Source organism: Sphaerodactylus townsendi, linkage group LG09, assembly GCF_021028975.2.
Source record: "Sphaerodactylus townsendi isolate TG3544 linkage group LG09, MPM_Stown_v2.3, whole genome shotgun sequence".
Classification (NCBI taxonomy): Eukaryota; Metazoa; Chordata; class Lepidosauria; order Squamata; family Sphaerodactylidae; genus Sphaerodactylus; species Sphaerodactylus townsendi.
The window spans coordinates 61,800,462-61,826,221 of record NC_059433.1 but is presented as its reverse complement, the minus strand read 5'-3'; the positions used below and the strand labels follow the sequence as shown (position 1 = coordinate 61,826,221).

Here is a 25,760-nt window from a genome sequence, read left to right as displayed (position 1 = left end):
TAAGTTTCCCCAGGTTTTGGTGGTACAATTAGGTGCCTTGGCTTATACACGGGTCAGCTTATACCTGAGTATATATGGTAATCAGTATTCTTACAACATTTTGGAGAAAGCAGTGGCGAGGCACACTCCCTAATATCCATCAGGAGGATTTCAGTCTGGAGCAAAAAGCAGCAAGGTCTCCATCCCTATTGAAGTCAACATGTTGTTGTTGTTTATATACAGTGTGTCAAATAAGTTATCATGGCATCGTTTATTTGCTGCTGTGGAAGCCATTGCAAATGCTTCTGAGTATTTTTACAATTAATATTTTTATAATTCTTAAAACTTGTCACTGTATCTCCTTTTTATTATTAGAGGAACTGTTCTGAGCAACTTCACCTTATTTCTTTTTTCAGATGGGAAGAGTCTATGGCAACATTTTCTCACCATTCTTCTTCCAATAAATGTGCTATATTGGAGATGGTTGAATATCTTCCTGATTGTTTTAAGGTAAGGCAATTTTTATTGTAGAAAATAAAATGCAGTAATCACATAAATCACATAGATCTGTATTCAAATGTATTCATCTCAGTGTAGAAAGTGTTTTCTGTTCTCATGGTAGAAGAGAAATTACAACCTTTCCTTTGGTTCCATCTGTGTTTTCTCCCTGTTCCACTTCTGTTTTCATCCCCCAGCTGGATCTCTCCACTATTCCACCTCTCAGTTTCCATCTCAGAGCTATCACAGCATTCTTGATTCACAATGCCAAGGTCCTCATAAACTTAGCTGTAAATTTTACAGTGCAGTCCATTGGGTGGAGGAATGGGGAGGGGGTGCAAAAGGGCTATGGAGCCAGCTTGACTCTTATGATGGCATTGTTGCCAGTACACACAGGGGACACTAACCTTGGTATCACAAATGCTGAAAACTTTGTGGTGAATACAAGTGGACATCCTTGATTGTATCTCTAGAGAACTCCTGATAGAATTGCATTTACCTTGAACATGGTGCTGAAAGGTGATGTTCTTGCTCGATATCTTTTTGTGCTACATGTCCAAAGTAACAAATAACAAACTATTCAATATTCTCAAGTACTAAAGAAGAGGCATCATACAGGGTCACAATCAGGTTATTAAAGGATTCTGCTTTTTCAGCACTGCAGAAAGTTGCCTCAGGAAAGACCCTTGAAAATGGCATAACAGAGTGGCTCAGAATTTAGAACTGGACAAAACAGTAAATTTTTAAAATTCTTGGGAAGTTTCATTTCTGTATGACTCTGCCTTGGGACATCTGAATGGCTAGTTGCTTCATTCACAATTATTATCCTAGCCTTTTGCTTCATCTGTGCTTTGGTTTAATAACATAGTTGTTACTAACTATGTTTAAGTATTCTGTTGGTATTAGAATTCTTTTCTTTGTCTCTACAAGTTAGTTTTAGACAATTGCATTGTTGAATCATCAGAGGAAAAGGCATGCAGAGACTTCTATGTAAGTAAAAAGCAAACTTTACGATACTGAGATATTTTGAGTTGCTAAAAGCAAGTGTATAGTTTATAGTTTCCTTTGATATCTCATTTTGTGTTCAGAAAAAAGATAAGCGAGACTTTGACTAGAAATTACTGCTGCATTTCATCATCTGAACTATGTCACATTTTCTCTAAGAATCTCAGTGTTGGGTACGTTATTTAACACCCTCCCTTTAATGTTTCAAATAATTCTCTAAAAAAGATAGTCTGAAAAATAATGAGTGGTCTAAGCACATCCACCCAGCTGCAACTGTTTGCTAGGGAGTAAGTCCCATTCAACTCAATAGGACTTACTTTTGAATACAGGATGCCTAGACAGTGAGATCTGGGCCTGGGTGGGGAACCTAGATCCTTTCATAATACCTACAGTGACCTGGCTCTTTCAAATATGATAGTGCTATTTATATTTTAAAGAACAGCATTTAAAATATTGTATAAATTGAACTCATTAGAGTTGATGTCTTGCTACAAGTTATGGTAGTTTTATACAGTTGCCTCCAAAAAGAAAACAATTAATTAAACATGTCTGAGGTCCCTTCCACACGTGCAGAATACTTTCAGTCCACTTTCACAATTGTTTGCAAGTGGATTTTACTATTTCGCACAGTAAAATTCAGCTGCAAAGTACATTGAAATTGGATTGAAAGTGCATTATTCTGCATGTGTGGAAGGAGCCTGAAGCGATTTTATTTTCCTAGTCTGAGATATTTTCCAAATGAAGATTTTAGCAGAAATCAGATATTTTTCATAGAACCTGATGTGGCTGGTATAAAGGAAGGCTTGTTGGATAAAGCAGACAGGGAAGAAGATGCAGATGACAGCCATGCAACAAGGCTGTGGGTTTTGACATGTATAGATTTATCAGGAGTCCTGGTAACTTTCTGAGGTTTTTGATGATAGTACTTGAACACTTTCAGAATTTGCTGCAAAGCCCTATAACAGTTGACTTTTATAAGATTTGCTTTAAAAAAAAATAAAGCTGAGACTTTTTTGATTTGCACTTTCATAGATTGAATACAACTTCAGGTACCTTCAGTGTCCCTTGAACTTAACTAAGAAGTTAAAGGAAGATGAAGACATAGTCTACGAACCACTTATTACGCTAAATGTAAGCTATGTGTTTGTGATTTCCCTCATCATGCTGGCCCTCTTTCAGTTTCCTTCACATTTAAATTGAATCTTATCCATGAGTCGTAGTTTGCCCCCAAGCAGCTAAACATAGAGGGCCTCATTACATGGTTAATGCTTATGTCATTTTGCTCTCAGATAATTTTAACTATGCCAGGGAAACCCCCTTGTTCTTGGATATAACCAGTAACACTAAAAATAATGTGTGACCTTTTTAAACCAACCCAGGATTCAATGTATTCACTGGAATCATAGAGTTGGAAGAGACCCCAAGGGTCATCAAGTCCAACCCCCTGCAATGCACTAAGGTGCAACATTTCCAGATAAGAACGAGCCATGTATATTGCATCAGAAAACAAGTGGAAAATGGATTATCAAAGTACCCAAAGAAAATGAGCATGGAATAAAATTATGATAATGCTTGTAGTGCCATCCTAAGTATCATTATACCCTTCCAAGTCCATTGAAACTCAGGATCGCACTGTTAGAGTACTTGTTATTTCTATGTCAGTATATATTACCACAATTTCCATTTTAGAAATAGTTGGAATGTTCTTTAATGTTCTCTGGGATTTTTAACTACATGCAAACTAAGATAAAGAAATGGAATTGCTGCGTAGTGAAGATGTTGTTGTTGTTGACATATTCTCAAGCTGTTCTGTATAATTACATTAATTATCTGCATCTGGATAAGCATAAACATTCTTCATATCATGTCTGAACTATCTGTCACATGTCTGAAAATGGTGCATTTGAATCTGCATTTGTTTCTTCAAAAGAATACTGTTGTCATTTTTAATGTCTACATATTTATCTCTAAGACATTTTTCATAAAAACAAGGTAAGAACAATGGTGTATTGTGTGATTTACGGGCTGTATGGCCGTGTTCTGGTAGCATTTTCTCCTGACATTTTGCCTGCATCTGTGGCTGGCAGCTTCAGAGGATCATAAGGTAAAGTAAGAACAGTAAAGGATAATGTATACCACAAAGTAATTTTAAAAAAGAGGTAAGGGATTTTCCCCTCTACATTACTTAATAGCTGTAGTAAAGCAGTATCTTGCAATTATGAACAACTTTAATTGGTACATCTGCCTCCTGTTTTCTAGGCTATGGTACGCCATAATCGTGTTGAATTGCTCAGTCATCCTGTCTGTAAGGAATATTTACTCATGAAATGGTGAGTGTTTTTATTAATTAGCTCTGCAAATTTCCCATTTAGAAAGTTCTTTTTAGCATTTATTGGGAAAAAAAAAGCACAAACTAGAGATGCCCACATTTTATTAATTTCAAAGGATAGGAATGGAAGGCACTTTTCCTTGTGTGTTTTTGTATTGTTGTTGTTTTTGATTTTCTGCTGATTTCACATTTGAACTGCAGTATACATCCTACCCTATTATCAAATGTTTCCTTGCCCTTAGCACAGAGAACAGATTGGGCTATAAAAATCAGACACACAGGCAAGATTTTTATAGTTCGGCCCTAAGTCGGAAAGCCATCTTACATGCTGGTGGACAATGAGAAAATGTGGGAGAGTAAACAGTTTGGAAATCCCCCTTTCCATCTGAAGAATAAGCTCAGGCTATAGAAAAGGCTATTTGTATTCCTGTTTTTTTCATAGGCACATTCCACTGCTCTCCACATTCACTGTAGAGCATTTTCATCAGGCTAGTATGGTGGGTGGGTCAATTTATAGAATCACAATTTTATTCATGACTTGAGTTTTCCACACATATGTAGAAACCCATGTTTTGTCCATATGAGGCCTTGCTTTGCTGTTTGTTATTACAAGGACAAACCAATTTACTGTTAGTTTAACAAGATGCGGTTTGCCAGGAATCTGAGAACAACATGAAATTTCATTCCACTCCCCAAAATTTCCTCATTCAGGATTATTTCAAAAATGTACACAGTCATTTCTTTCCTTTTCTCCTTTAACCAGCGGTGGGATTCAAATAATTTAACAACTGGTTGTTTACAAGCATAATTTTAACAACTGGTTCTGCCAAAGTGGTGCGAACCTGCTGAATCCCACCACTGCCTTTAACTAACATAACAGTCGATATTCTCAACATTGCTTCTCTTGTGAAGCACATTTAGAAGAGTTTGAAGAAGAGTTTGGATTTATATCCCCCTTTCTTTCCTGCAGGAGACTCAAAAGGGCTTACAATCTCCTTGCCCTTCCCCACTCACAACAAACACCCTGTGAGGTAGGTGGGGCTGAGAGAGCTCTGAGAAGCTGTGACTAGCCCAAGGTCACCCAGCTGGCGTGTGTGGGAGTGTACAGGCTAATCTGATAAGCAGAGGTGGGATCCAGCAGGTTCTCACAGGTTCCCGAGAGTAGGTTACTAATTATTTGTGTGTGCCGAGAGGGGGTTACTAATTGGTGATTTTGCCACTTGATTTTTGCCTTAGTTACGCCCCTCCTCTCAGCAGTAGCGCGCAGAACTTGAAGCAGTCTAGCAGGAGGTGCACCGGCATGTGTGGCAGCCTGCGCCTGCATGCATTTGTTTCCCGCCCAAGGACCAGCGCAGGGGCTGCGTCCTTGCCACAGCCCTGCCCAGGAATGCCCTGCCCCTGGAATGTCCAGCCACGCCCCCGTCGTGCGCCGGCCAGCCCCATTGGCGCTATGCCACAGTTTGAATCCCACTACCATGGGAACCTGTTACTAAAATTTTTGGATCCCACCACCGCAGATAAGCCTCCACAACTCAGGTGGCAGAGCTGGGAATCAAACCCGGTTCCTCCAGATTAGATACATGAGCTCTTAACCTCCTACGCCACTGCTGCCATTTAGCCGTTATCATGGATTTGAGGGTTTTAGTGGAAAAGACTAATAGACATATAATTAGTGGAAAAGACTAATAGACTAATAGACATATAATTTTTTGTTGTTACCGATGTTTTTTGTTGTAAATTGGAATTCCTGCCAAATGGCCATCTTTTTGGCAGTATACCTGTAGAATTAATATAAGAAAATAATATGACAAATAAAGGGGCCATAAATCAGCTGAATAACTTAAAGGCCCAGTGTGTCATCACTACTGAGAGCCAGCTTGGTATAATTAAGAGCAGGTGCACTCTAATCTGGAGAACCAGGTTTGATTTCCCGCTCTGCCACTTGAGCTGCGGAGGCTTATCTGGTGAACCAGATTAGCTTGTGCATTCCAACACATGCCAGCTGGGTGACCTTGGGCTAGTCCCAGTTCTTTGGAACTCTCTCAGCCCCACCTACCTCTCAAGGTGTTTGTTGTGAGGGGAGAAGGAAAAGGAGTTTGTAAGCCCCTTCGAGTCTCCTTACAGGAGAGAAAGGGGGGGGGTATAAATCCAACTCTTCTTCTTTCCTGGAAATAAAGAAGAAATTTATTTTCTAACGTGAATACTAAACAAATCATTGAATTTAACTTGGATTTGATAAGAATTAACTAGGAAGATTTATTCAGTTTCAGTCTTCTAGCTGTCATCTTCTCTCTGTCCTTCCCACCTCCCTCACCCGCCTGCTTCCATTTTAGTTGTCTGTCTGGCAATCAACTAGAACTCATTCTTTTTAATTTCTGGAATGGGTGTACTGGGGAAGAGAGGATGACACCACTGGAAGCGGGCGCTATAAGGTTTTAGTGGGCACTATAAGGCTGTTTTGTTTGTTTGGGCTTTTAATGAGATTTGATTAGCCAGTATTTTTGTGGGTGGTGGTAAAGGGGTTTTATTTTATTGTGGATGGTTTTGATTTAAAATTGTGTGCCATCTTATTCCAAATGTAAAGGGAGATGTAAATGTAATCCAAGTGTCAGCTAAAAACTTATATTCACAGAATACTGAAGTTACCATACAAAGTTTACCATACAAACTCTCTCTCTTAGCAAGCTGTGCCTCTTTGAGACACGTTCCAGCTTTGCTGGATCTCATTAAACCACTCTGCACTTTTTATAAAATCAGTTCCCAAATATGAAGTCTTCTAATGAGAGTTCAGGTGAGCTGGATGGAATCAGTAGCTCATTGGCTTTTAGATCCATCTCAGAGCAGAGTTGTAAATTTACAGAATATTTTGAAGCCAGTGATCCTTCCTATCCAGGGTTTTTCCCACAAATTTCCTGTGTGCATCAAATGTATTTCTTGTGCCCCAATTTATCAATTGTGGTCCCATCCTATATTTTGCTTTTTTCTGAGACTGGTAGTTGGAAAATTTGACTCTACTTAGTTTATTTATCTCAGAACATAGTAATATATTATACAAGAATTATATGCCAAGTTTATCTTGAAAAAAATCTTCCTTGTACAGTGAAATAGAAAATGCAATCCTCTTATAGTATTAAGAAAGTAATTTTTTTTCTTTATAGGATGGCTTATGGGTTCCGGGCACATCTTATGAATCTTGGTGTATATTCTCTTGGGCTAATACCACTAACAATTCTGATCACCCACATAGATCCAGGAATGTATTTCAATGGAACAACAAATCAGCCAGGACCTTTTGACAATCAGGTATTATTGCATTAATTAGAGTTTAGCCATTGTGGAAATGGCTCTATCAGTCTTTCTTAGCCAGAATAACTAAGGCAATAAGCTTTAGGATGGTGGGGACAAACAACAAGGGGAAATTGTCTTCATAACTGGCTGTAAACCTCAAGAGACATCAGAACTGGATCCAAAATGTTGGAGTAGATGAGTCTTAATGTGATCAAACAAAGCAGTTCTTGTATTTTGCAGGCTGATATGTGGAGTCTCACTTGCCCCAATAACATAAATACAGTTATCTTTGGAATAAAATTGGGCTGCAGCCTGTTTTGTTAAACACATCATAGTAAGCTGGGTGAGCATAAGGGGCACATCCTAGCCACCGGGCAGCACTTGTGCTGGACCCGGCACTGTCCTCAATCCCTATTTGGGAATTGGGACAGAAAGTTACTAGGTGTCTGCCCCACCCCCAGACCTCTTATTGAGGCCCCCTAACGCGGCGAGGCCTGGTGTGCAGGGGGAAAGGAGGGGGAAAGGTCTGGCGTGCAACCAGAAAGGAGGTCTGGTGTGCAGGTGCCCCCAACCGCGGGGAGGTCTGGCGTGCGGGGAAAGTTACTAGGTGCCCGCCCCACCCCCAGACCTCTTATTGAGGCCCCCAACTGCGGGGAGGTCTGACGCACAAGCTTGGCCTCCCCAGAAAGGATGTGTTCCTATGCCCATACCCCCCAAGGCTGCAACGAAAAAAAGCCTTTTTACAAATATTATTAACCCAACTAATCCCATTTAACCAAGGGGAAGGGAGGGTGGGTCTGCTCTCTCTGTTGCCTCAAAAGATGCCAGAGCATGCCACGAGCCACCTTATATAGGCTTGCCTGCCCCTTTTGGACACATGATGGGGCCCCCCGTCATGTTCTTCGCTCCCAAGCACATGCATACACGGTGCTTGGGATCTGGGGCTAGCTTCACCCCGTCTCCTGCCGCAATGGCAGCCCCATGTAAGTCCGGGGCTGAGTTTTCTTGGGATTAGTAAACCATTCTGAACAATTGACATATGCTATTCAATAATTTTACATTCAATTGTGTATTTTGTTTCTCTAAGGCCCCTTTCGCACACGCAGAATAATGCTTTTTCAAACCACTTTCACAACTGTTTGCAAGTGGATTTTGCTATTCCGCACAGCCTCAAAGAGCACTGAAAGCAGTTTGAAACTGCATTATTCTGCATGTGTGGAAAAAGCCTTAAAGTCAACACAGTTTTAAATTATTTAAAATTTTAAGTCCCTCATCCCAAAAAAGGGCAAAACCAGTCACTTGATCAGTTTTATTTTACTTCAGTTTTCAGTTTAGAACTTAATCCTACAGATCAGCTGAATATTAGTTTAATATTTCTAGTTTCCTGACGTTTATGTTTCTGGTGTCAGCTTTTGTAATTTGACTTTTTTTATCTTTGATTGTAATTGTGATTTTATTCATTTATTTGCTTGATATCCCAAAAGTAACTTTCCTGGCTTAAGGGGTGGGATATAAATGTTAGGTAAATAATCAAATTTTAGATGTTTAGAGGTGCAAATTTTAGTTTATGGGCTCACTGAATATACAGTTTCCCAAAAGCTGGCAGTGAAGATTGTTTAGAAGAATTTTGATGTTGAGCATGTCTCATGTTGAGTGTGAAACAAAGTGTCCCATGCCAGACTAAAATGTTTTGCCAAATAATTGCATATTTATACAAAACATCTAGTTAAGCATACAGTCATTCCGTATGTTCATTTGAATTCATTTGACTGACTCTACTTCCAAAGGTGGAAACACTTCACAAGTAAATATCAAATCAGTTGCAGACTTTAGCATGCTTGGTATTAACAATGTCAGCTTGAACATTACATGCAGTATAGAGATATCATTGTTTGATAAGCAAGTGAGACTGACCAAAAAATCTCTGGTAATGATAATGGGCTTCTAGCCTGATTCATCACCTTCTACAATAAGAACAATAAAGGATAGTTGTTCCTTCCCCTGATAGACAGTTTTGAGTATCCCTATATTTGTAATAAATAGGTAAGCTTAAAGTATCGTATACCATTGCTATCATGCTTATATCTTAGATCCAGTAACAATGTTATAAATAGCTGAAGAAAATAACGAGAACAGGTATTGTGCCCCAGGATGCAATGTATTCACTTTGAACATCTCCTGGACCTGGGTTCCCCCCCCCCCCCCGCCTTTAAATGCTTTTCTGTTACAAGGTGATTACAACTTCTGAGGAAGGGAAGTCTCGGACTTACAAATGCTAAGTATCAGTAAATGGCAATCACACAGCTCTTGAAATAACTACTCACGGCTCTTGAAATTATTCAAAGAATTTTCTCAATAGGAGAAGTAGGGTGATGGGATATTAAGAGTTACACAATCTAGCTAATAGAGCATTCATCTTGCCAGGACAGGACAACACCTTGGCACCTTGTATTTCTATGATAATATTAAGAAAACTCCCCTGCAATTTTTTTTCTGTTTCAGAATTCATACTTCATAAAAGTATGTATGTGTTTGGTGTTCATCATGAGTGTGTTGGGAATCTGCAAAGAAATAATACAGCTGATCCAACAGGTATGTGTATATATTATGATGTCTCCATTCTCATATCTGAAGCTTTTTTTTAAAAAAAAGCAAGCAGAACTATAATTTGGTACAAAAATGCTTTTCCGTTATGACTAAGAAAAAATAAAATGTGCCATCTGCTTAATCAAGTCATTTTTTCCCAAATATTAATATATGTTGTGTTTATACCATAGAAACTTAGATATTTGTTGGATATTTCCAATCTCCTTGACTGGGCAATTCATAGTACGAGCATCATTTTTGTATCATCTTTATTTATTAAACTTGATCAAGCTGCATTACAGTGGGAATGTGGTGCAATCGCTATATTCTTGTCATGGATGAATTTCTTGCTGTATCTGCAAAGGTAAATACATTTCATTGTACTGATCTCTGTTAATTGAAATGTACCTCATTTTTCTTTTTTTGTGCATGGATCCTTTTTATAAATTGTGGCTGCTGTTCATTTTCTTATTTACATGCTGTACTATTTTTTAGGGTTCTGTATTTTTAAAAGAACTGTGATGTTCAAAGGCACTTCATGGAAGACAGCCAGGCTGGAATTTGGAATAGCACAGATTTTTACATGCATCTGCAAACTTATTTAAGTGTCCAAGGGCTATGCCATGCTGCTCAGAACTCAAAGGCCAATGAAGTCAAGGTTTTTAGAAGGATGCAGCTCTGTTCAGGAGTGCACTGCTAGACTTTGAATGGCTATTGAAGTGGAAGCTCCTTTTTATATATATAAATCCATATGAAACCTATTTACATCTGCAGATTTGTATTAGTAAAGTGGGGAAATTGAAAATAAAGAGCAACTGTCTCTTTCCATTCTCAGCTAGGAATTCTTAAAAGAAACTCGATGGGTTTGATCCAATATTCTTTCATGTTAGAGAACTATTGCTGAAATGAATTTCTCATTCCTGAAACAATTCTTCCTTTTTACATATGGTATGCAGTTGTTCTCCCACAATGGGAGAATATTTTTGGATCAATCCAGTATTATTTCCATTACAGAAAAATGATAGGTGCGGAAAGCTGTTTTTTTTTTTAAAAAAAATAATTTTTTAAAAATGGTTATTCATGTTGTCTCCATATATCTTCCTAGATTTGAAAATTATGGAATCTATGTTGTGATGTTTTGGGAAATTTTGAGAACTCTGCTCCGGATTCTTGTGGTGTTCTTCTTTTTGGTCTTAGCATTTGGGCTCAGTTTCCATGTTCTCCTTGGAACACAGGTAGAATCTCATGGTTGTGTTCTATGTTGTTTTATTATTAATGAAATACAAATAATTTTGCTTTTCAAAAACATACTATCAGCAAAATTAATCAAATAGGATCTTATGACATTTTCCATCCCCTCTCTACCAGCCCTTGTATCTACCAAAAATCTCACAGTTCAATCCAGAAGAGCCTTGTGGGCAATGCGCCATGAACTCAGAGGGCTGTTGTAGATAAGTTGGGCAAAATTGCTCACTACAGCTCTATCTTGCCTCTCAAGCAGAAAGATGAAAGGGTCGAAATCTGTATAATGTAAAGAAAAGTAATTTGTATGTTTACAGTTGTCATTCACAATGTAAAAAGTAATGTAAATATCTACAGTATCTTCTAGAACTTCATGCACATAATTACAATAGCCAGAAAGAAACACTATGGAGAATATGTTTCCCTTTAAGAAAAAAGGAAAAGCAACAGATGGCAATTCAACTACATTGTGTAGCCATATTTAAAGCAATGAAGAGCACTATGTGTTCTTCATTTCACTATGTCCGTGAATAGAAATACAATATTGACGCAAGATGCTATGATGATTCTCTCTTTGTTTTTTAATCTTTTAGCTAACATTCAGCCGTCCACATCTTTCTGTAATGCAGACATTTGCTATGATGTTAGGAGATATCAATTACCATGAAGGTTTCCTTGAACCATTGTTCGCCCATAAATTGCGTTATCCATTTCTGAGTTTTGTAATTCTCACCATCTTCACTATGCTTGTTCCAATACTACTTATGAACTTGCTGGTAAGCATTAAATATGAATACTGATCCCAGAAACCTAGTGTTTTTGTATACATTATTTTGTTTGATAATTGAAATGAAGGAGAAAAGTTGGTTCAGCAAATAGCCCCCCGTGCACCCCCTGCTCAGGTGAGGCTCCCTGCATCCTGGCTGCTGCTCTCCCCAGCCTTGGGAGAGCAGTTGCCAGCCTCCAGCTATTTGCTTTTAAAAGCATGGAGGCCAGGGGTGAGGATTGGGATGGAGCTCATGGGCAGGACCCCGCCCCAAGCCTCCCCAAGCCTGCCCTCCCCACTGGGCTCTCTGCAGTTTGGTTGCTGCTCTTCCCAAAGCTTGGGGAGAACAGTTGCCGGCCTCCAGCTATGTGCTTTTAAAAGAATGGAGGCCGGGAGTGGGGCTTGGGGTGGGGCCATGCCACCAAGCCCTCCCCCCTGCCCTCAGTGCTTTTGAAAGCACATCGTTGGAGGTCTGGCAACTGTTTTCCCCAGGCTCTGGGGAGAGCAGCAACCAGGCTGCATGGAGCCCTGGGATGGGGCATGGAGGGCAGTGGTTGGGCATGTGAAGGAGGGCTTGGGGGGAGGGGTCAGAGCAGAGTTCCCGCATGCATCCCTGGAAGCCAACTCCTGCAGAAGCCAGCCTGCAGTGAGGCTGGGAGGGGTGTGTGGAGCCAACTGCAGGCACACGTCTTTGGTCATGTGTGGGGCCCTTTGGCGCCCCCCACGTGACTGAAAATTTACGTGTTTAATGCCTAGAATCATTATGTTCCCTAGGAATTGGGGGGTATGTTTCTGGTTGTGGGGAGAGGAACAGAAAGGAATTTGTTAGCCACCTTGAGTCTCCTTACAAGAAAGGAAGATGGGGAATAAATCCAAACTCCTCCTCCTCCTCCTCCTCCTCCTCCTCCTCCTCCTCCTCCTTCTATGAAATTGCACTGTTCCTGAATATGTGCAGTTATAAGCAAAGTCTACTGTAGGCTGAATATCTGTAGCTTCCAAGAAGTTTAGTAAGATATTAACACAGCAGAATAATATAGATATACGATTATGTGAAAATGCAGCTTTAGATTGTGTATGAACAAGAGCATCAGTGCAACATATATACCAAAAAAAGTGCAGGATGGCATCTTTTAATTTTAAAGCTGAATTCTTCATATATTTGTGGATAATGCCATGTCAAAATAATACTTGCATTCAACAGAACTGAATTAATCTATGTGGGAAAAGCATAAAGTTTAAATTGGACTTGTGAGTCTGTTTTGTATCTTTATAGATTGGTTTGGCGGTTGGGGACATTGCAGAAGTGCAAAAATTTGCTGCACTGAAAAGAATTGCAATGCAGGTTAGTGACACACAGTGGTGTAGTGGTTAACAGTGAAAGACTCTATTCTGCAGGGCCAGGTTTTATTCCCCCCTCTTCCAAATGAGAGGCGGATTCTAATCTGATGTACCAGGTTTGTTTCCCTGCTCCTACATATGAAACCTGCTGGGTGATCTTGGGCTAGTTACAGCTCTCTCAGAACTCTCTCAGCTCCACATACCTCACAAGGTGTCTTTTGTGGGGAGGTTAAAGGAAGGCAGCTGCAAACTGCTTTGACTCCTTAAACATAAACAAAAAGTTAGATAAAAAGCCAAATCTTTTTCCTCAGAGTTTATATTAATTATAAGAATTATGACTATGATCTAATTATTTTCATAATATTATGCCAGTGAAAATATCCTATAAGTAACAGTCTTCTGTAAATGTGTTGTGTGCAGGGATCTGTGAACTTAAATCTAACAGTCACGTAATGCAGTCAGCTTTATCTTCCACCTCAAGGGAGGGAAGCCTTCATTATACCTTTGATACAAATCTAATGATCAGAACTATCTAAGTTTACATTACTAATGTCTAGCACCATCTGCATAATATTAATCAAGGGAGATTTCACAACTCTGCAGAGACACAGATGGTTTGCATAATCCCAGTTCTTTTGTTTCATGCAGTTAGTACCTTGTATTTTAAAATTATTCATTGTGTTTAGGTTAACCTTCACACTAACCTAGAGAAAAAAATTCCATATTGGTTTCTCAGCAGAGTTGATCAAGACACAATTACAGTGTATCCTAACCGGTCAAGATACTGTGGATTCATGGTAAGATGCATAGGAATTATTTTTGATTATTTCTAAATTTAATTTAGCCAGAAGATTTATAAAAGTGGTTGTCACTGAGTTTGATAAATGAAGTCTTCTTTCTATTCAAATCATTAAAAATTAGAAGTCAGTCAACTTCTTGGAGAAAAAAAGTTTAAAATTTTAATTGTATTTGAATTCCTTTGCTTTTGCAGAGCGTGTTCCAATATTGCTTTGGATGTGATGATACAGCAGCAGATACTCAAAGTGCTGACAGAACTTTAGAACTAGAACTACTGAAACAGAAATACAGGTATTAAGAAAAAGCAGTATAAAGGTTTTAGATAATGGCAAAATTTTGTTTTACTTGAGCTAAAAGGTCTTATCTTTTATGGGAATGAGCCATCTTACATATGTAGCATACAATCACTCATTATTTTGAATGTATGGAATGGAAAACAGTAAAACATTGTTAAACAGTTGTCATAGTATATTTTTAGGATCCTGGAGGGATCAAAGGATGTTATAGAATGGACATCTATAGAATATACATTACAAACTTTACCATTAACCTGATCAGGGTAAAGGAAATCATATATCATCTAAAAAGCACAGTTCACTAAGTTTATTCTTTTTGAACTGCTCAGAAAGAAAAGCAGCTATTCAAACAGAACAGAAACAGAAATTTAGAGGAAGAGACAATGAAATAAAAATAGGTGTGATTTTGTAGTTCCTCTCATCAATCCACCATCAGGGTAGGAATGGGCAGGCATCAAAGCTTCAGGCAAAAAATAGCTAAGAGGAAGGGAAATAGAGAAGAAACTTGTACATTTAACAGTGATAACATTTTTCCATTTTTACAAACACTGCTTTTACAACAGAAATAAATTGCTTGGAATATGAAAAATGAAGAAGTCCTTTGGTAGAGTAATTTATGTGTAGGTTAGAGTACCAGGTTGTGAAATGGATAAATGTGTCTTTAAAGGATTTTTTTTTTAATCTTAGGGTTATAACTATCCCTATAGCCACTTACAACAATTATTTGATGTGTTTTTATGTTTTAGACTTAAGGATATGGCAACCCTCCTGGAGAAACAACATGACCTCCTTAAACTGGTAATTCAGAAAATGGAGATCATATCTGAGATTGAAGATGAGGATGCAATTGATTTATTCCAGCACAAATTTAGGAAACATCAATTGGACAATAAATGCAGCAAATGGGATACAGTGTTAAAGGCAGTAAAAGTCAAAGATGCCTAGCTGTTTACTAGTGGATACTAAGATGCAAATGACAATTCACCCTTCTAGTAACCCCTGAAAGGCTTTGTTGAGGGGGAAAGCCTCTGAATCAATAGCATGCAGACTTTCAGTTGCTGAATGACTAGTAGACCCTTCCTGATGTCAACAGCTCATGTAACAGACTTCTGGTTAACTGATGCCTCTCCTTTTTTCTCACTGCAGCTTTATTGTAGTTACTGTAACCTGCGTACAGGTTATTATGCAAGTAATCCTAAGCATGTCTGTTCAGAAGTAAGCCCCATTTTATTCAGTGGATCTGACTCCCATAAAAAGTAATGTGGGCCTATAGTTTCATAGGCTGTTTTCCAGCTGCAGGAAAATAATATTAATGGTTTGTACACTTTGGGCTGGGTCCCTTGAGAAAGTTCCATGCGTGGAACAGTCCTTGCACAAGTGGAAAGGATGTAGTCACTCCTTGCTGATTGCTTGGGCTGTGACAGCGATTGTGTCTCCTCTATTCAATATGCACAAATCATGGAACAAGGTACTCTGATAAAATTTTGAGACTGAATTAAATGAACTCATCGGAACCAACCGCTCATCAGTATTTTGTTAAAATTACATTCATGTGCTAAATGTTGTTACAGCTGTGGGGCTACTGCTTGCACAAATGGAGCTATGCTAAGCACACTCTTGTTTCCACTTATGCATTACTAGATTGAACCCCATGTATACGACATATTCACAATAAAAGGTTACATACGGTAACTTAGCTTTATGGCTATGCATCTGTTCTCAATCAGAGAAATTATAAATGGCAGCAATGTTGTCTCCTTTGCTAATTCATTCTGATCAACCTATTTCACTCGATAAACTGCAATGAAGAGAGGAGTGATATCAGCAAGCAGTTCATTGGATCCCATCCTATGTTATCCCAGAATTTGGATTAGAACCTTTCTTTACCAATAATTTCCAAGTTGAGTATATGGTTATTTTTTACTATTTCTAATTTCAAAAACTGATTCGTAACAATTATCATCATTGCATGACAAAATGCATACTCCCACCAAAGGTACACATTCTAGAATCTCATGATTCTGTGGGAATAACAAACTCCCAACTGAAAATAATAGGCTTTGCAAATGTTTAACTTTGACTTGATCATCTCAGTATATATGTCCCAAATAATGTTATACTGGAATAATGGAACTGTAAAGATCTTCTCACTTATCAAAGCTCATGCTGAATGTTTATCCTAAGAACTGTTTTTTTCCCACTGGCAAACTCTTAGGCCGTTTCCGCATGGCAGCGGAAACGGCTGGGTCGGCGCTTCTCGCGCCGACCCGAAGACGCTGGGACCATCTGCACGGACGGTCTTGGGAAGAGGCGGGCAGCCGGCGCCGCGGAGCACCGGCGCCCGCACGACCCGGCTTGTCCCTGGGCCTCCGGCGCGTCGCCGAGGGAGCCTGCAGGGACAGCCCTCTTCGCCTCTTGGCATAGCGCCTGCTCGAGCGGCGCATGGGGCAGGGGGGCGTGAAATCCCCAAACACTCCATCGACGCTGGTAGAACGAGGAATAAGAGTGATCTGCGGTGCTCGAGCGCGCCGTGAAAACGCTGCCGTTAAACCGACAGCGAAGCTTCACGCAACGACATATTCCCAAAAGAAGGCTTCTTAAGCGTTCTCGAGGAATCGCCCGAAGCTGCGGGCCAGCCGAACAGCAGGCGGCTGCTTGCACGCTTCGCCGCCCGTGCGAATGGCAGCCTGGAGACGGCGTTTTACCCAGATCTCCGAGGCCGTCGATTCGCCGGTCTGCGAAGCGGCCTTAGATCTGGTGAGGAAAGCTAATTCTGGAGATTGCAGGACTTGCATACCAAAGAGCCATTCAACTTGGGGGGCTTCAGAGAGGCAGTCAAATTTTCCCTATGGCATTCTTGTGCCAGGGCATCCTGATGGTACAGTAAGTCAAATATTAAATGGTACAGTAAGTCAAATATTAAAAAGAATATGAAATTAAATTTGAATCTGGGTTCATTTGACCATTTTAATTCAGTTTACCAGTTTGGAATAGTTAGCTTGTTTCAAAATTCTGTACTCTTTCTCTTCTACTTCTCATAGGAACTGTATAACAATTGCATGCATAAAATATATGATGCTAGAAATACTATTGTAATTAGCTACTGTTGCAGTAGTATGGTATGCTTCTTCATTCAATAAAGGTCCTAATAAAAACAACTATTGGCTGTTGTGGATTTTCCAGGCTGCGTGTAGTTTTTACTCCTAATGCTTTGCCTTCAACAATGCAAAAAACAACAACTATGCTTGAGTTAGACAGTATCATTCAGTCATTCTTTGTCCAGTGAAATATTGTAGGCCTTTTATTATTCTTTCTGTAAATGCTAATTATTGTTTTTATTTTTAAAGTGTTATTATTTTTTAAATTTAGATTGTATAGCCTTAAGTCATGTTTTGATCTCTGCATTTTACAAACGCAAGGTCTTCGTTTTCCCAAAGAAGTTTGCCTTGGGTGAGTTATTCTTTACACATAGCCCACAGGTAGTTCCTAGCACCTTAACTCAGTAAACAGAAGGATTCCTAGTTCCTAGAACCTTAACTCATTAAAGACTAGCCCTATCGATATTCTTTCTCTGAATAAGAAGGAAGAGTTTCACAAGTTATTCTCCGTATGTCATTCTCACTTCTAAACATTTTCACCTTATGGCCTGAATTAAATCCATGCTCTCCCCAGCATCTTACAGTGACAATTTGGGATGGCCAAACTCCTGCACATTCATATTGCATCGCAGTTGCCCAATTGGTTGATGATTGGGTCAGGAGTTTGTCAAGCTATTTGTCAGTGTGCCCGGTGGCAGCACATCTAGCACAACAACATGAATACGCAGTTGGCCTTCATGCATGTGTGCTTTGTAATACAAGCATAGTTTTTCAAAAGAACATGGGAGTTGAACTTCCCCTGTGTCACTAGTTAGCAAAAGCATTTTTCTTTACCCCCTTCCCTCCATGACTCACCAGCAAATTATGCCTGGGATCAGCTCACTATAATTGCTCCCAGCTAATATGGCAAGTTCATGGTGAAATTTGTGCCATCCTAGAGACACTTGGGCCCACACAGCAGAATGATCTAATGCACTACCTTACTTTATCAACATTTAACTTCAAAGTCCCCCAAAATTTGAAAATCCAGTTAGTTTTAAAATGGGTTATGCTCGTGTAAGGTATGATCTCAGTTCCATTGCACTGGAACTGCTGTGTGTGATGATGTTAAGTGGGGAAAAATGGAAGTTACTTTGTTGAAAGTCACTGAGAATGACACTAGAGGGCAGTGAGTGTTAGTATTTCTAATGGGACATGATACAGCAGTTAAAACATTTGTTCAGGTGAAGAAAGGAATAATTGTACCATAATTAGGGCTGAAAATCCAAAGCACAAAATTCAGCGCCATTTGACACTGCTACAGAAAGTGTGTGGGAGTGGGCCCTTTACCATGTCCTAACAACTTAGTTTAGTTTTTTTCCCTTTAAGTAATTTGGAATGGTTTGTTTTTTGTTCTGCCTTTATCCTTCACTTATGAAGCAGCTGTTGTGGAGGCTGGGAATGTGCATAGCCATCCGTAGCCCATCGTATCCCTGTATATGTATTTCAAGTTAACCTTAGAGCCATCACTTGGATTTGGCAAGCAGAGAAGAGAATTTGAGTGGTGTTGTTAACAACTTCCCAAGTCTCCAAGTGGTTTTATTTGGTTTTATTTGCTGTGACCTAGACATAGAAGGTTCACAGCCTGGAAATTTTACAGCATCTGTTCCTCCCCAGCTCAGGGTGACCACACAGCGCTGAAATTCAGTACAATCTCTGCCGTCATGTGATCACAACACTAGTGCGGACAAGAAAACAAATACATGCAAAACAGTTCGTACTGTTTGAGAACTGTTTTTAAAAGGCATGTTACATTGATATTCAATATTATGAATAGAACAAAATCATCAACATTTCAGAAAACAACCAATAATCTTGAGGCATGATGTAGCTTAGCAGTACAGTTCTAAGATTTACTCAGAATCATACTGAAGTCTACTCAATGGGTTTTAGTTCCAGGAAATTGTTCTCACAGTTGCATGGTAACAGTACAATCCTGTGCAGTATCACTCCAACCTAAACATGTTGATTTCAGTGTACTCAGACTGCAGCCACTCAGCATAAGATTGCACCATTAATACATGTATTGTGACAGAAAGTTTTGAAAGCCAGAATCTTTTTGTAAGTTTGCTACACTACAGGATAAAATCTGGAAGCTGTGAGTGAGAGTGAGTGAGAGACAAAGAGAGAGCTTTAGCTGAAATATTAATCTCTCTGCAGTGTTTAAATCTGGTAAATATAATCGAAGTAAATATAACTTGATTCACTAAATTATACAGATAGTGTACAGTTAGCAATTTTAAATCATGCATTTGATGAAATGGGTTCTGTGCCAGGAAAACATATGACTCAATGAAATTTTGCGCCTTTAAGGTGCTTGAAAATTCTGTCATTGCAATCTGTGTAAAATCTGGACTTTAGTGGATCAATAGCAGTTTATTTAGTTCAACCCCCTCTCTTTCCTTTCCCCCTGACTTTTTCTTCCTTTTCTTCCTATTGGCACTGTTACCTTGTTCTCCCATCCTTCCCTGATATAGCCTCCTTCCTCATCTTTGTGAGGAATTGAATGTGTGTCTCTTGTTCTGCTCATTCTGATTAGTTACCGGTACCCAGAATCAGTCTTTACCTGTCTTATGCCAGGAGATGATCATTACACAGAAATATATTTGTATATGAAGTACTCCCCAGGGGAAAAATAGCCTTCTTCAAGAATCCTCTCTTGCAAGGAGGTATCTCCTCCATCTCAAATAAATTGCAAGATGATCAGATGCTTCTTTGTAAAACTGGAACGCCTTATAAAGTGATTTTCGGGTTGGAAAACTGAAGTTCTTGCACCTCAGGATGGGTATGAGTGATGTCACCATTGACTAATGTGGTTGCTTAGGATGGACAATGATATTGTAACATCTCTGAGGTGTTTGACTTTACCATCAACGTGTATATAATGTCCTTTGCTTCATTTCAATCAGCTCATTACCCAAATTGCCAATTCGCACATTATCTACAATACAGCCCTAAACAGAGTTACACCTTCCTAATTTCATTGACTTCAGTGGATTTAGTAAGGATTTCTATCCAAGATTATCCTCATGTAGTTAGAAGTAACTGATTAACTATTAGAAAAGATGGGGATAAGGGGAGCTTCTCTCACTTCTAACACTTCATGCATCTTGCCTAGGGACAGGGTGCTCCTATGTCCCCATAGGCTCGCACATTTGGTCACGGGGGGGCGCCACCATTTCAGGGTCATTTGTGTCTTTTAAACATTTTTTAGGGTTTTTAAGTTTTGGCCTGCAGGGGGTGCATTTTTAAGGCTAGCTGACTCCCATAAACTCACAGATTCAGGGGATCTTCCAGAGACTGTCCTGATGATACCACCCAAGTTTGGTGATGTTTGGTTCAGGGCGAGCAAAGTTATGGACCCCCAAAAGGGGTGCCCCCATCCCCATTGAATGGGAGCTAACAGGAGATGGGGGCTACCCATTTGAGGGACCATAGCTTTGGTCCCCCTGAACCTAACTTCACCAAACTTGGGTGGCATCATAAGAATAGTTACCAGATGATACCCTGAAATTTTGGTGTCACTAGCTTTAAAAATACATCCCTTACAGGCACCCCAAGAAATTTGCCCAAGATTCTTTGTTTTGCAGTGACTTTGCTCCATTGTAGCCAATGGGGAATTTCTGAGTGTGTAGGCAGGCTGCACATTTTTGAAGATAGAGGCACCAGACAAGGTGGCTCCAGGAAGCCCTCCTGGTAATAGTATCCAGGTTTGGAGACCTTTGCTTCTGGGGCTTCAATTTTATGGGCCCCCAAAAGGCTTATTTTGTTTCCCCAGGTTTTCCTGGCACATGAAAGCCTTCAAGTGGGCTGAGTCTTCCTCCTTCAGAACTCCTCCTCAACTCACCCCCCTTCCTTTCCCACTCCAGAAAAGCAAAGCTCACCAAGCTTGGATGCTATTAACTCCACATTAACCTCCTTGGAGCCACCTTGAAAGTCTCAAGGTGCTCTATCTCTCAAAAATGTGCAGCCTGGGCCTCTAGAAATTCCCCCCATTGGCTACAAATGGAACAAAGTCACCTGCAAAACAAAGAATCTTGGGCAAATTTCCTTTATGCTCAGGGGTGTATTTTTAAAGTTAGTGACACTAAAATTCTTCCCAGGGTATCATCTGTGCAACTCATTCTTATAGATGCCACCCAAGTTTGGTAGTTAGGTCTAGGAGGACCAGAGTTATGGTCCCTCAGAAATGGGTAGCCCTCATCTCCTTAAGTTAGCTCCCATTGGAAAACAATGGGGATGGGGCATTCCCATTTGGGTATCCATAATCTTCAAGAGCTTTTCCTGAGCCAAACATCACCAAACTTGGGCAGTATCATCAGGACAGTCTCTTGATGATGCCCTGAAATCATGGTGTTAAGCATTTTAAAATGCCCTCCTGCAGGCCAGAAAATTGTAACATTCCAAAAATACTCTATAAAGCCCAAATAAATACCTTGCATTTGCATTTGTGCATATTTGGGCAGGAGGTGTTTTGTGAGCTGGTGCAAAAAATCATTGTTTGTTCATGGTGGGGGAGGGTGGCTGCCCATTCGCTGGGGGGGGGGGTGCCAAACTCAGGTTTTGTCCCCAGGCTCCAGTTTGCCTAAGAACGCCCCTGTTCATGAATAAGAATTCCTCATGTCCCCTCTTGTCTTTGGTCTAATTACAAGAATCAACACAACTGTTGAAATTGGAGAAGGAAAAAAATAGAAGCTATAACTGGACACCCACTCAGAAAAATAATGAAAAATCAAAAAAAGCCAATTCAAACAAGCATCATTTAACATCAAACTAACCCAAGTTTTAAACCATGTTAATATAAATGTTGTTACCATGGGTAGAAAGTTTACATATTTACATTTATAATCAAACACTTATGGAGTCAAACTGCAGACAAAATTAACATTAACACTATACAACATTAATTCAGTAGCAGTGCAAGAATGTGTCAACCAAAATGAAGGCATGTTGTAGAACACAGCTGCATATTATATATTTGGGGAAATGAATGCAAAAGCAGGAATTTTGGGCATTGTGAATGCTAGAATAGAGCCTACAGAAGAAAATGAACTCAGAATTTTCTTTGAAATATAAAATCCAACCTATACTCCCAAAGCAGGCAGCTTGAAAAATATTTACATGACCCATGATCATTCAAAATAATTGTAAAACAGAAGCCTCATGAATAAAGGTAGTCAAGAAAAGAAATAAAGTTTACAACGGCCATGAAAACTATACCAATAGCTCCTGATGAAATCACAAAATGTATTAAGATACTTAACCCTGGGCCATGATGGCTGGAAAGGAAAGCAGGGCTACTTGACTTACTTGGTTGATGTTTAAAAATGCAGTAATTGAGAAACGGTTCGTGTTTGCTGTTTCTGAAGCAGGTGGTTGCTCCCAAAAAGTGTCCTTGTACATGGCTGCATAATAAGTGGTAATTTGTCACAGTTTGCACAAAACCACATGCTAGGTTAAAGCCAGTCATCTGCATTGCCCTACCAAGTGGTGAAGAATATCTTCCCATAGTTTTTTAGATGATCCAGAGAAACAGAAGAGTGTTAAAGTTCTGACCAGTTGACGAGGCAAAACAGATTAGAAGTCGCTCTGCCCCCTCCATTTTAAATTGCCCCTTGTAGTCTATATTATCCTAAAAACTTATGGCTCAAAGCACAGTTCACAGTGTATTAACATAATATGCAATGGTTATAAAACAAGTAAAAATGAAGACCCAGGTATACAACCACAACTTAATTTCATCCCTAATGTTTAATTAATATATATCCATCCAATTATACAAGAAGGGAAATTGGTAAGAAAAGCGAGATAATATTTTAATTAATTAATATAACCTAATATACTTAATAATGTAATAGTATTAGAATAGTTGTTTAATAATTAGTTGTATTACTATGATGATACACAATTCAACTCCTTGAGTCTCCCCTCTAAGCATCTATAATACTGACCACTCTGCTATGCACTTCTACATTATTTGGAATGAGTCTTTGTGAGGCTTCCATGACAATATTCTAAATCTCTGTATATGCTAATATATTGTAGCAAAACAAAACATAAGACCAGGGACACCTTAAAGCAGTGGTGGCGAACCTATGTCACTCTAGATGTTCATGGACTACAATTCCCATCAGCCCCTGCCAGCATGGCCAATTTGCCCGTGCTGGCAGGGGCTGATGGGAATTGTAGTCCATGAACATCTGGCGTGCCATAGGTTTGCCACCACAACCTTAAAGAGTAACTATATATGTTCCACTATGAACTTTCATGAGATTTCTTCAGAAACAATGGGGAAAATACTTCAGTAAGCTAGGTGTAGAGAATGGAGTTGAACTGAAAGAGGCCTAGTGTAATAAATCAGGTGAGATTCTCTTTGTGTGGACTAGAACTGCTTTAGTACTTCTCTTGGGTGGGAGTTCAATCAACCGGGAACAATGAATTACAAGTTTCTTTCCCTGATAGAGAACCAATTATTTCTAAAAGGTGGAGAACTGGGAAGAAGGTCTCCAATGAAGATCTCACCTGTCAACAGATTCATGAGGGTTGTTGAGGGGGAAAATGGAAAAGAAAGAATCCTTTATGTCTCCCTGAGTCCTTTAGAATAAGGAAAGGATAAGGCAACAAGTTAAGCACCCTAATAAAAACTATTAGGTATTTGAAAGGTCAAGGATAGCACTTTGGATTGTAAAGAAAAACTAATGGAAATCTTCAAGCAATGTTCAAGGTGCATTCATTACATCTGTGAAAGGTTTTTGAAGGCTTTACAAAGACAGATTGTGATGTTGCAAGTACATTGCTGTGGCAAGACCATTTTTTTGCAGAAAGTAAAAACAAGAGTGTAGGGTGGTAACTTAGCGTTACTTTAACAAGGATTAAGAAAAAATCATGAAGAACAGATTCTTCAGTTGCTATTATGGGGATTTATTTTATTTGCCACCTAGCCAAAGCTGACTTACAGTGGCCCAGTAGGATTTTTAAGGCAAGAGATGTTTGAGGGTGGTTTGCCCTTGCCAGTCTCTGGATCATGACACTGATATTCCTTGGAGGTCTCCTATCCAGAGGCAGAGGCGAAAGTATGTGACTGGCCCAAGGTCACCCAGAAAATTTCCATGATGTGAGTGTGATTCGAACCTGGGTTTCCCAGATTCTAATCCAACACCTTAACCACTGCACAACTCTGGCTGTCATTACCAAGATACCTGAATGGAATATCCATGGTTAGAATAAGCAATGAATAACTCTGCTGGAGAACAAACACAAGCCTTGGTCTTCCTGTTTTGCTTGTAGACCTTCTGGGAATATAATGTTGTTGACCACTGGGAACAGGATGCTGTACTAAGATGATCCTTTGGTCTGATTCAACATGATTGCTCTTATGTGCTACAGGAGCTGTGGTTAATGGACCAAATGATCTTAGTAAAAGCCAACGAAAGTTGACAAGAGATGGTATTCATGTGTACATTAGCAATATAGTGATGTTGAAAATCCAAAATGGATCATTTGAGTTGAGTTCTCTCAACCCTGATCTAATGATAGTCAAAAAGCACCTCCAGCAAATTGCCACATGTGGAGACAGCTTAAACTAAAATACTGATAGGACACACAGTAATAGCAAAATAGCTGGTACACTGTGTGGCAATGGTACATATTATCTTAATCCCACCATTCCTTGAAGATGCTCTGGATAGCAAATATGGTTTCCTCCCTGTGAGGCTGAGACATAGGCCCCTTCCACACACACAAAATAATGTGTTTTCAAACCACTTTCACAACTGTTTGCAACTGGATTTTGCTATTCCGCACAGCTTCAAGGAGCACTGAAAGCAGTTTGAAAGTGCATTATTCTGCATGTGCGGAATGAGCCATACTGATTGGTGCAAGGCATGCTATTGTGCTGCAGGCTGAGGCAGGTGGCAGCTGTGCAGGCATGGGCAGACAGTCCCAGGTCCAGAGCACAGAAATCCAAGCAGGCAGGCAGACTGGGAGCTATAGCAAGCATGGGAAGATCCAGCAGGAAATGCACTCATTGCACCCAAGCAGAACCAAGCTCAAAGCACGGCTTATATGGAGAGGCTTGATTGCTGCAGCAGAGATCCTGCAAAGAGTCTTCCTCTGATGCAGGCTCTGCTATTATGCCATACCTGGCAGAGAAATGAGCATTCTTCCTTTGGCTCTGTAGCTGCCTTCAGTACAGCCACATGAATATTGTTTCCCTCCCATATACAAGCCATCATTCATAGAAGCACATACTTGTGTGGTTCATACTATAAAGTGCTTTCCTGAATCTGGGCCATAGATAATGAAGTCAGTCTTTGGAAGGAGGAATGTGTGGAAGCAGATTATGAACTACAGGTAAATTATCCATTGGCGCCTAAGCTAGCGATTCCCCAATGGGAAGATGAGCAAAAATGCTGATGATAGTTCTTGGGATGTGAGGAGAAAGACATGCTGCGGGAGTTCAAAATGGAGTCAACAAAGCAAAAACTATGAGTCACAAT

The 25,760-nt window shown here is 39.7% G+C and overlaps 1 protein-coding gene across 2 annotated transcripts in view; it reads left to right on the top strand.

Annotated features, from left to right (window-relative positions):
• Positions 1-16,334, top strand: part of TRPA1 (transient receptor potential cation channel subfamily A member 1) — a 46,247-nt gene extending 29,913 nt beyond the window's left edge. Inside the window, exons 16-28 of one of the 2 annotated variants that reach the window (XM_048507829.1) lie at positions 396-489; positions 1,408-1,467; positions 2,515-2,613; positions 3,742-3,812; positions 6,970-7,114; positions 9,602-9,691; positions 9,877-10,049; positions 10,791-10,920; positions 11,521-11,703; positions 12,967-13,035; positions 13,718-13,828; positions 14,023-14,120; positions 14,872-16,334. In XM_048507829.1, coding sequence (XP_048363786.1) covers positions 396-489; positions 1,408-1,467; positions 2,515-2,613; positions 3,742-3,812; positions 6,970-7,114; positions 9,602-9,691; positions 9,877-10,049; positions 10,791-10,920; positions 11,521-11,703; positions 12,967-13,035; positions 13,718-13,828; positions 14,023-14,120; positions 14,872-15,070 — 1,522 coding nt within the window. In that variant the 3' untranslated portion in view covers positions 15,071-16,334. Of the gene's footprint in view, positions 1-395; positions 490-1,407; positions 1,468-2,514; positions 2,614-3,741; positions 3,813-6,969; positions 7,115-9,601; positions 9,692-9,876; positions 10,050-10,790; positions 10,921-11,520; positions 11,704-12,966; positions 13,036-13,717; positions 13,829-14,022; positions 14,121-14,871 lie in introns of those variants that run through there. The other variant, XR_007245463.1, reaches the window with a different exon arrangement.
• The last annotated feature ends 9,426 nt before the right edge of the window (positions 16,335-25,760 follow it).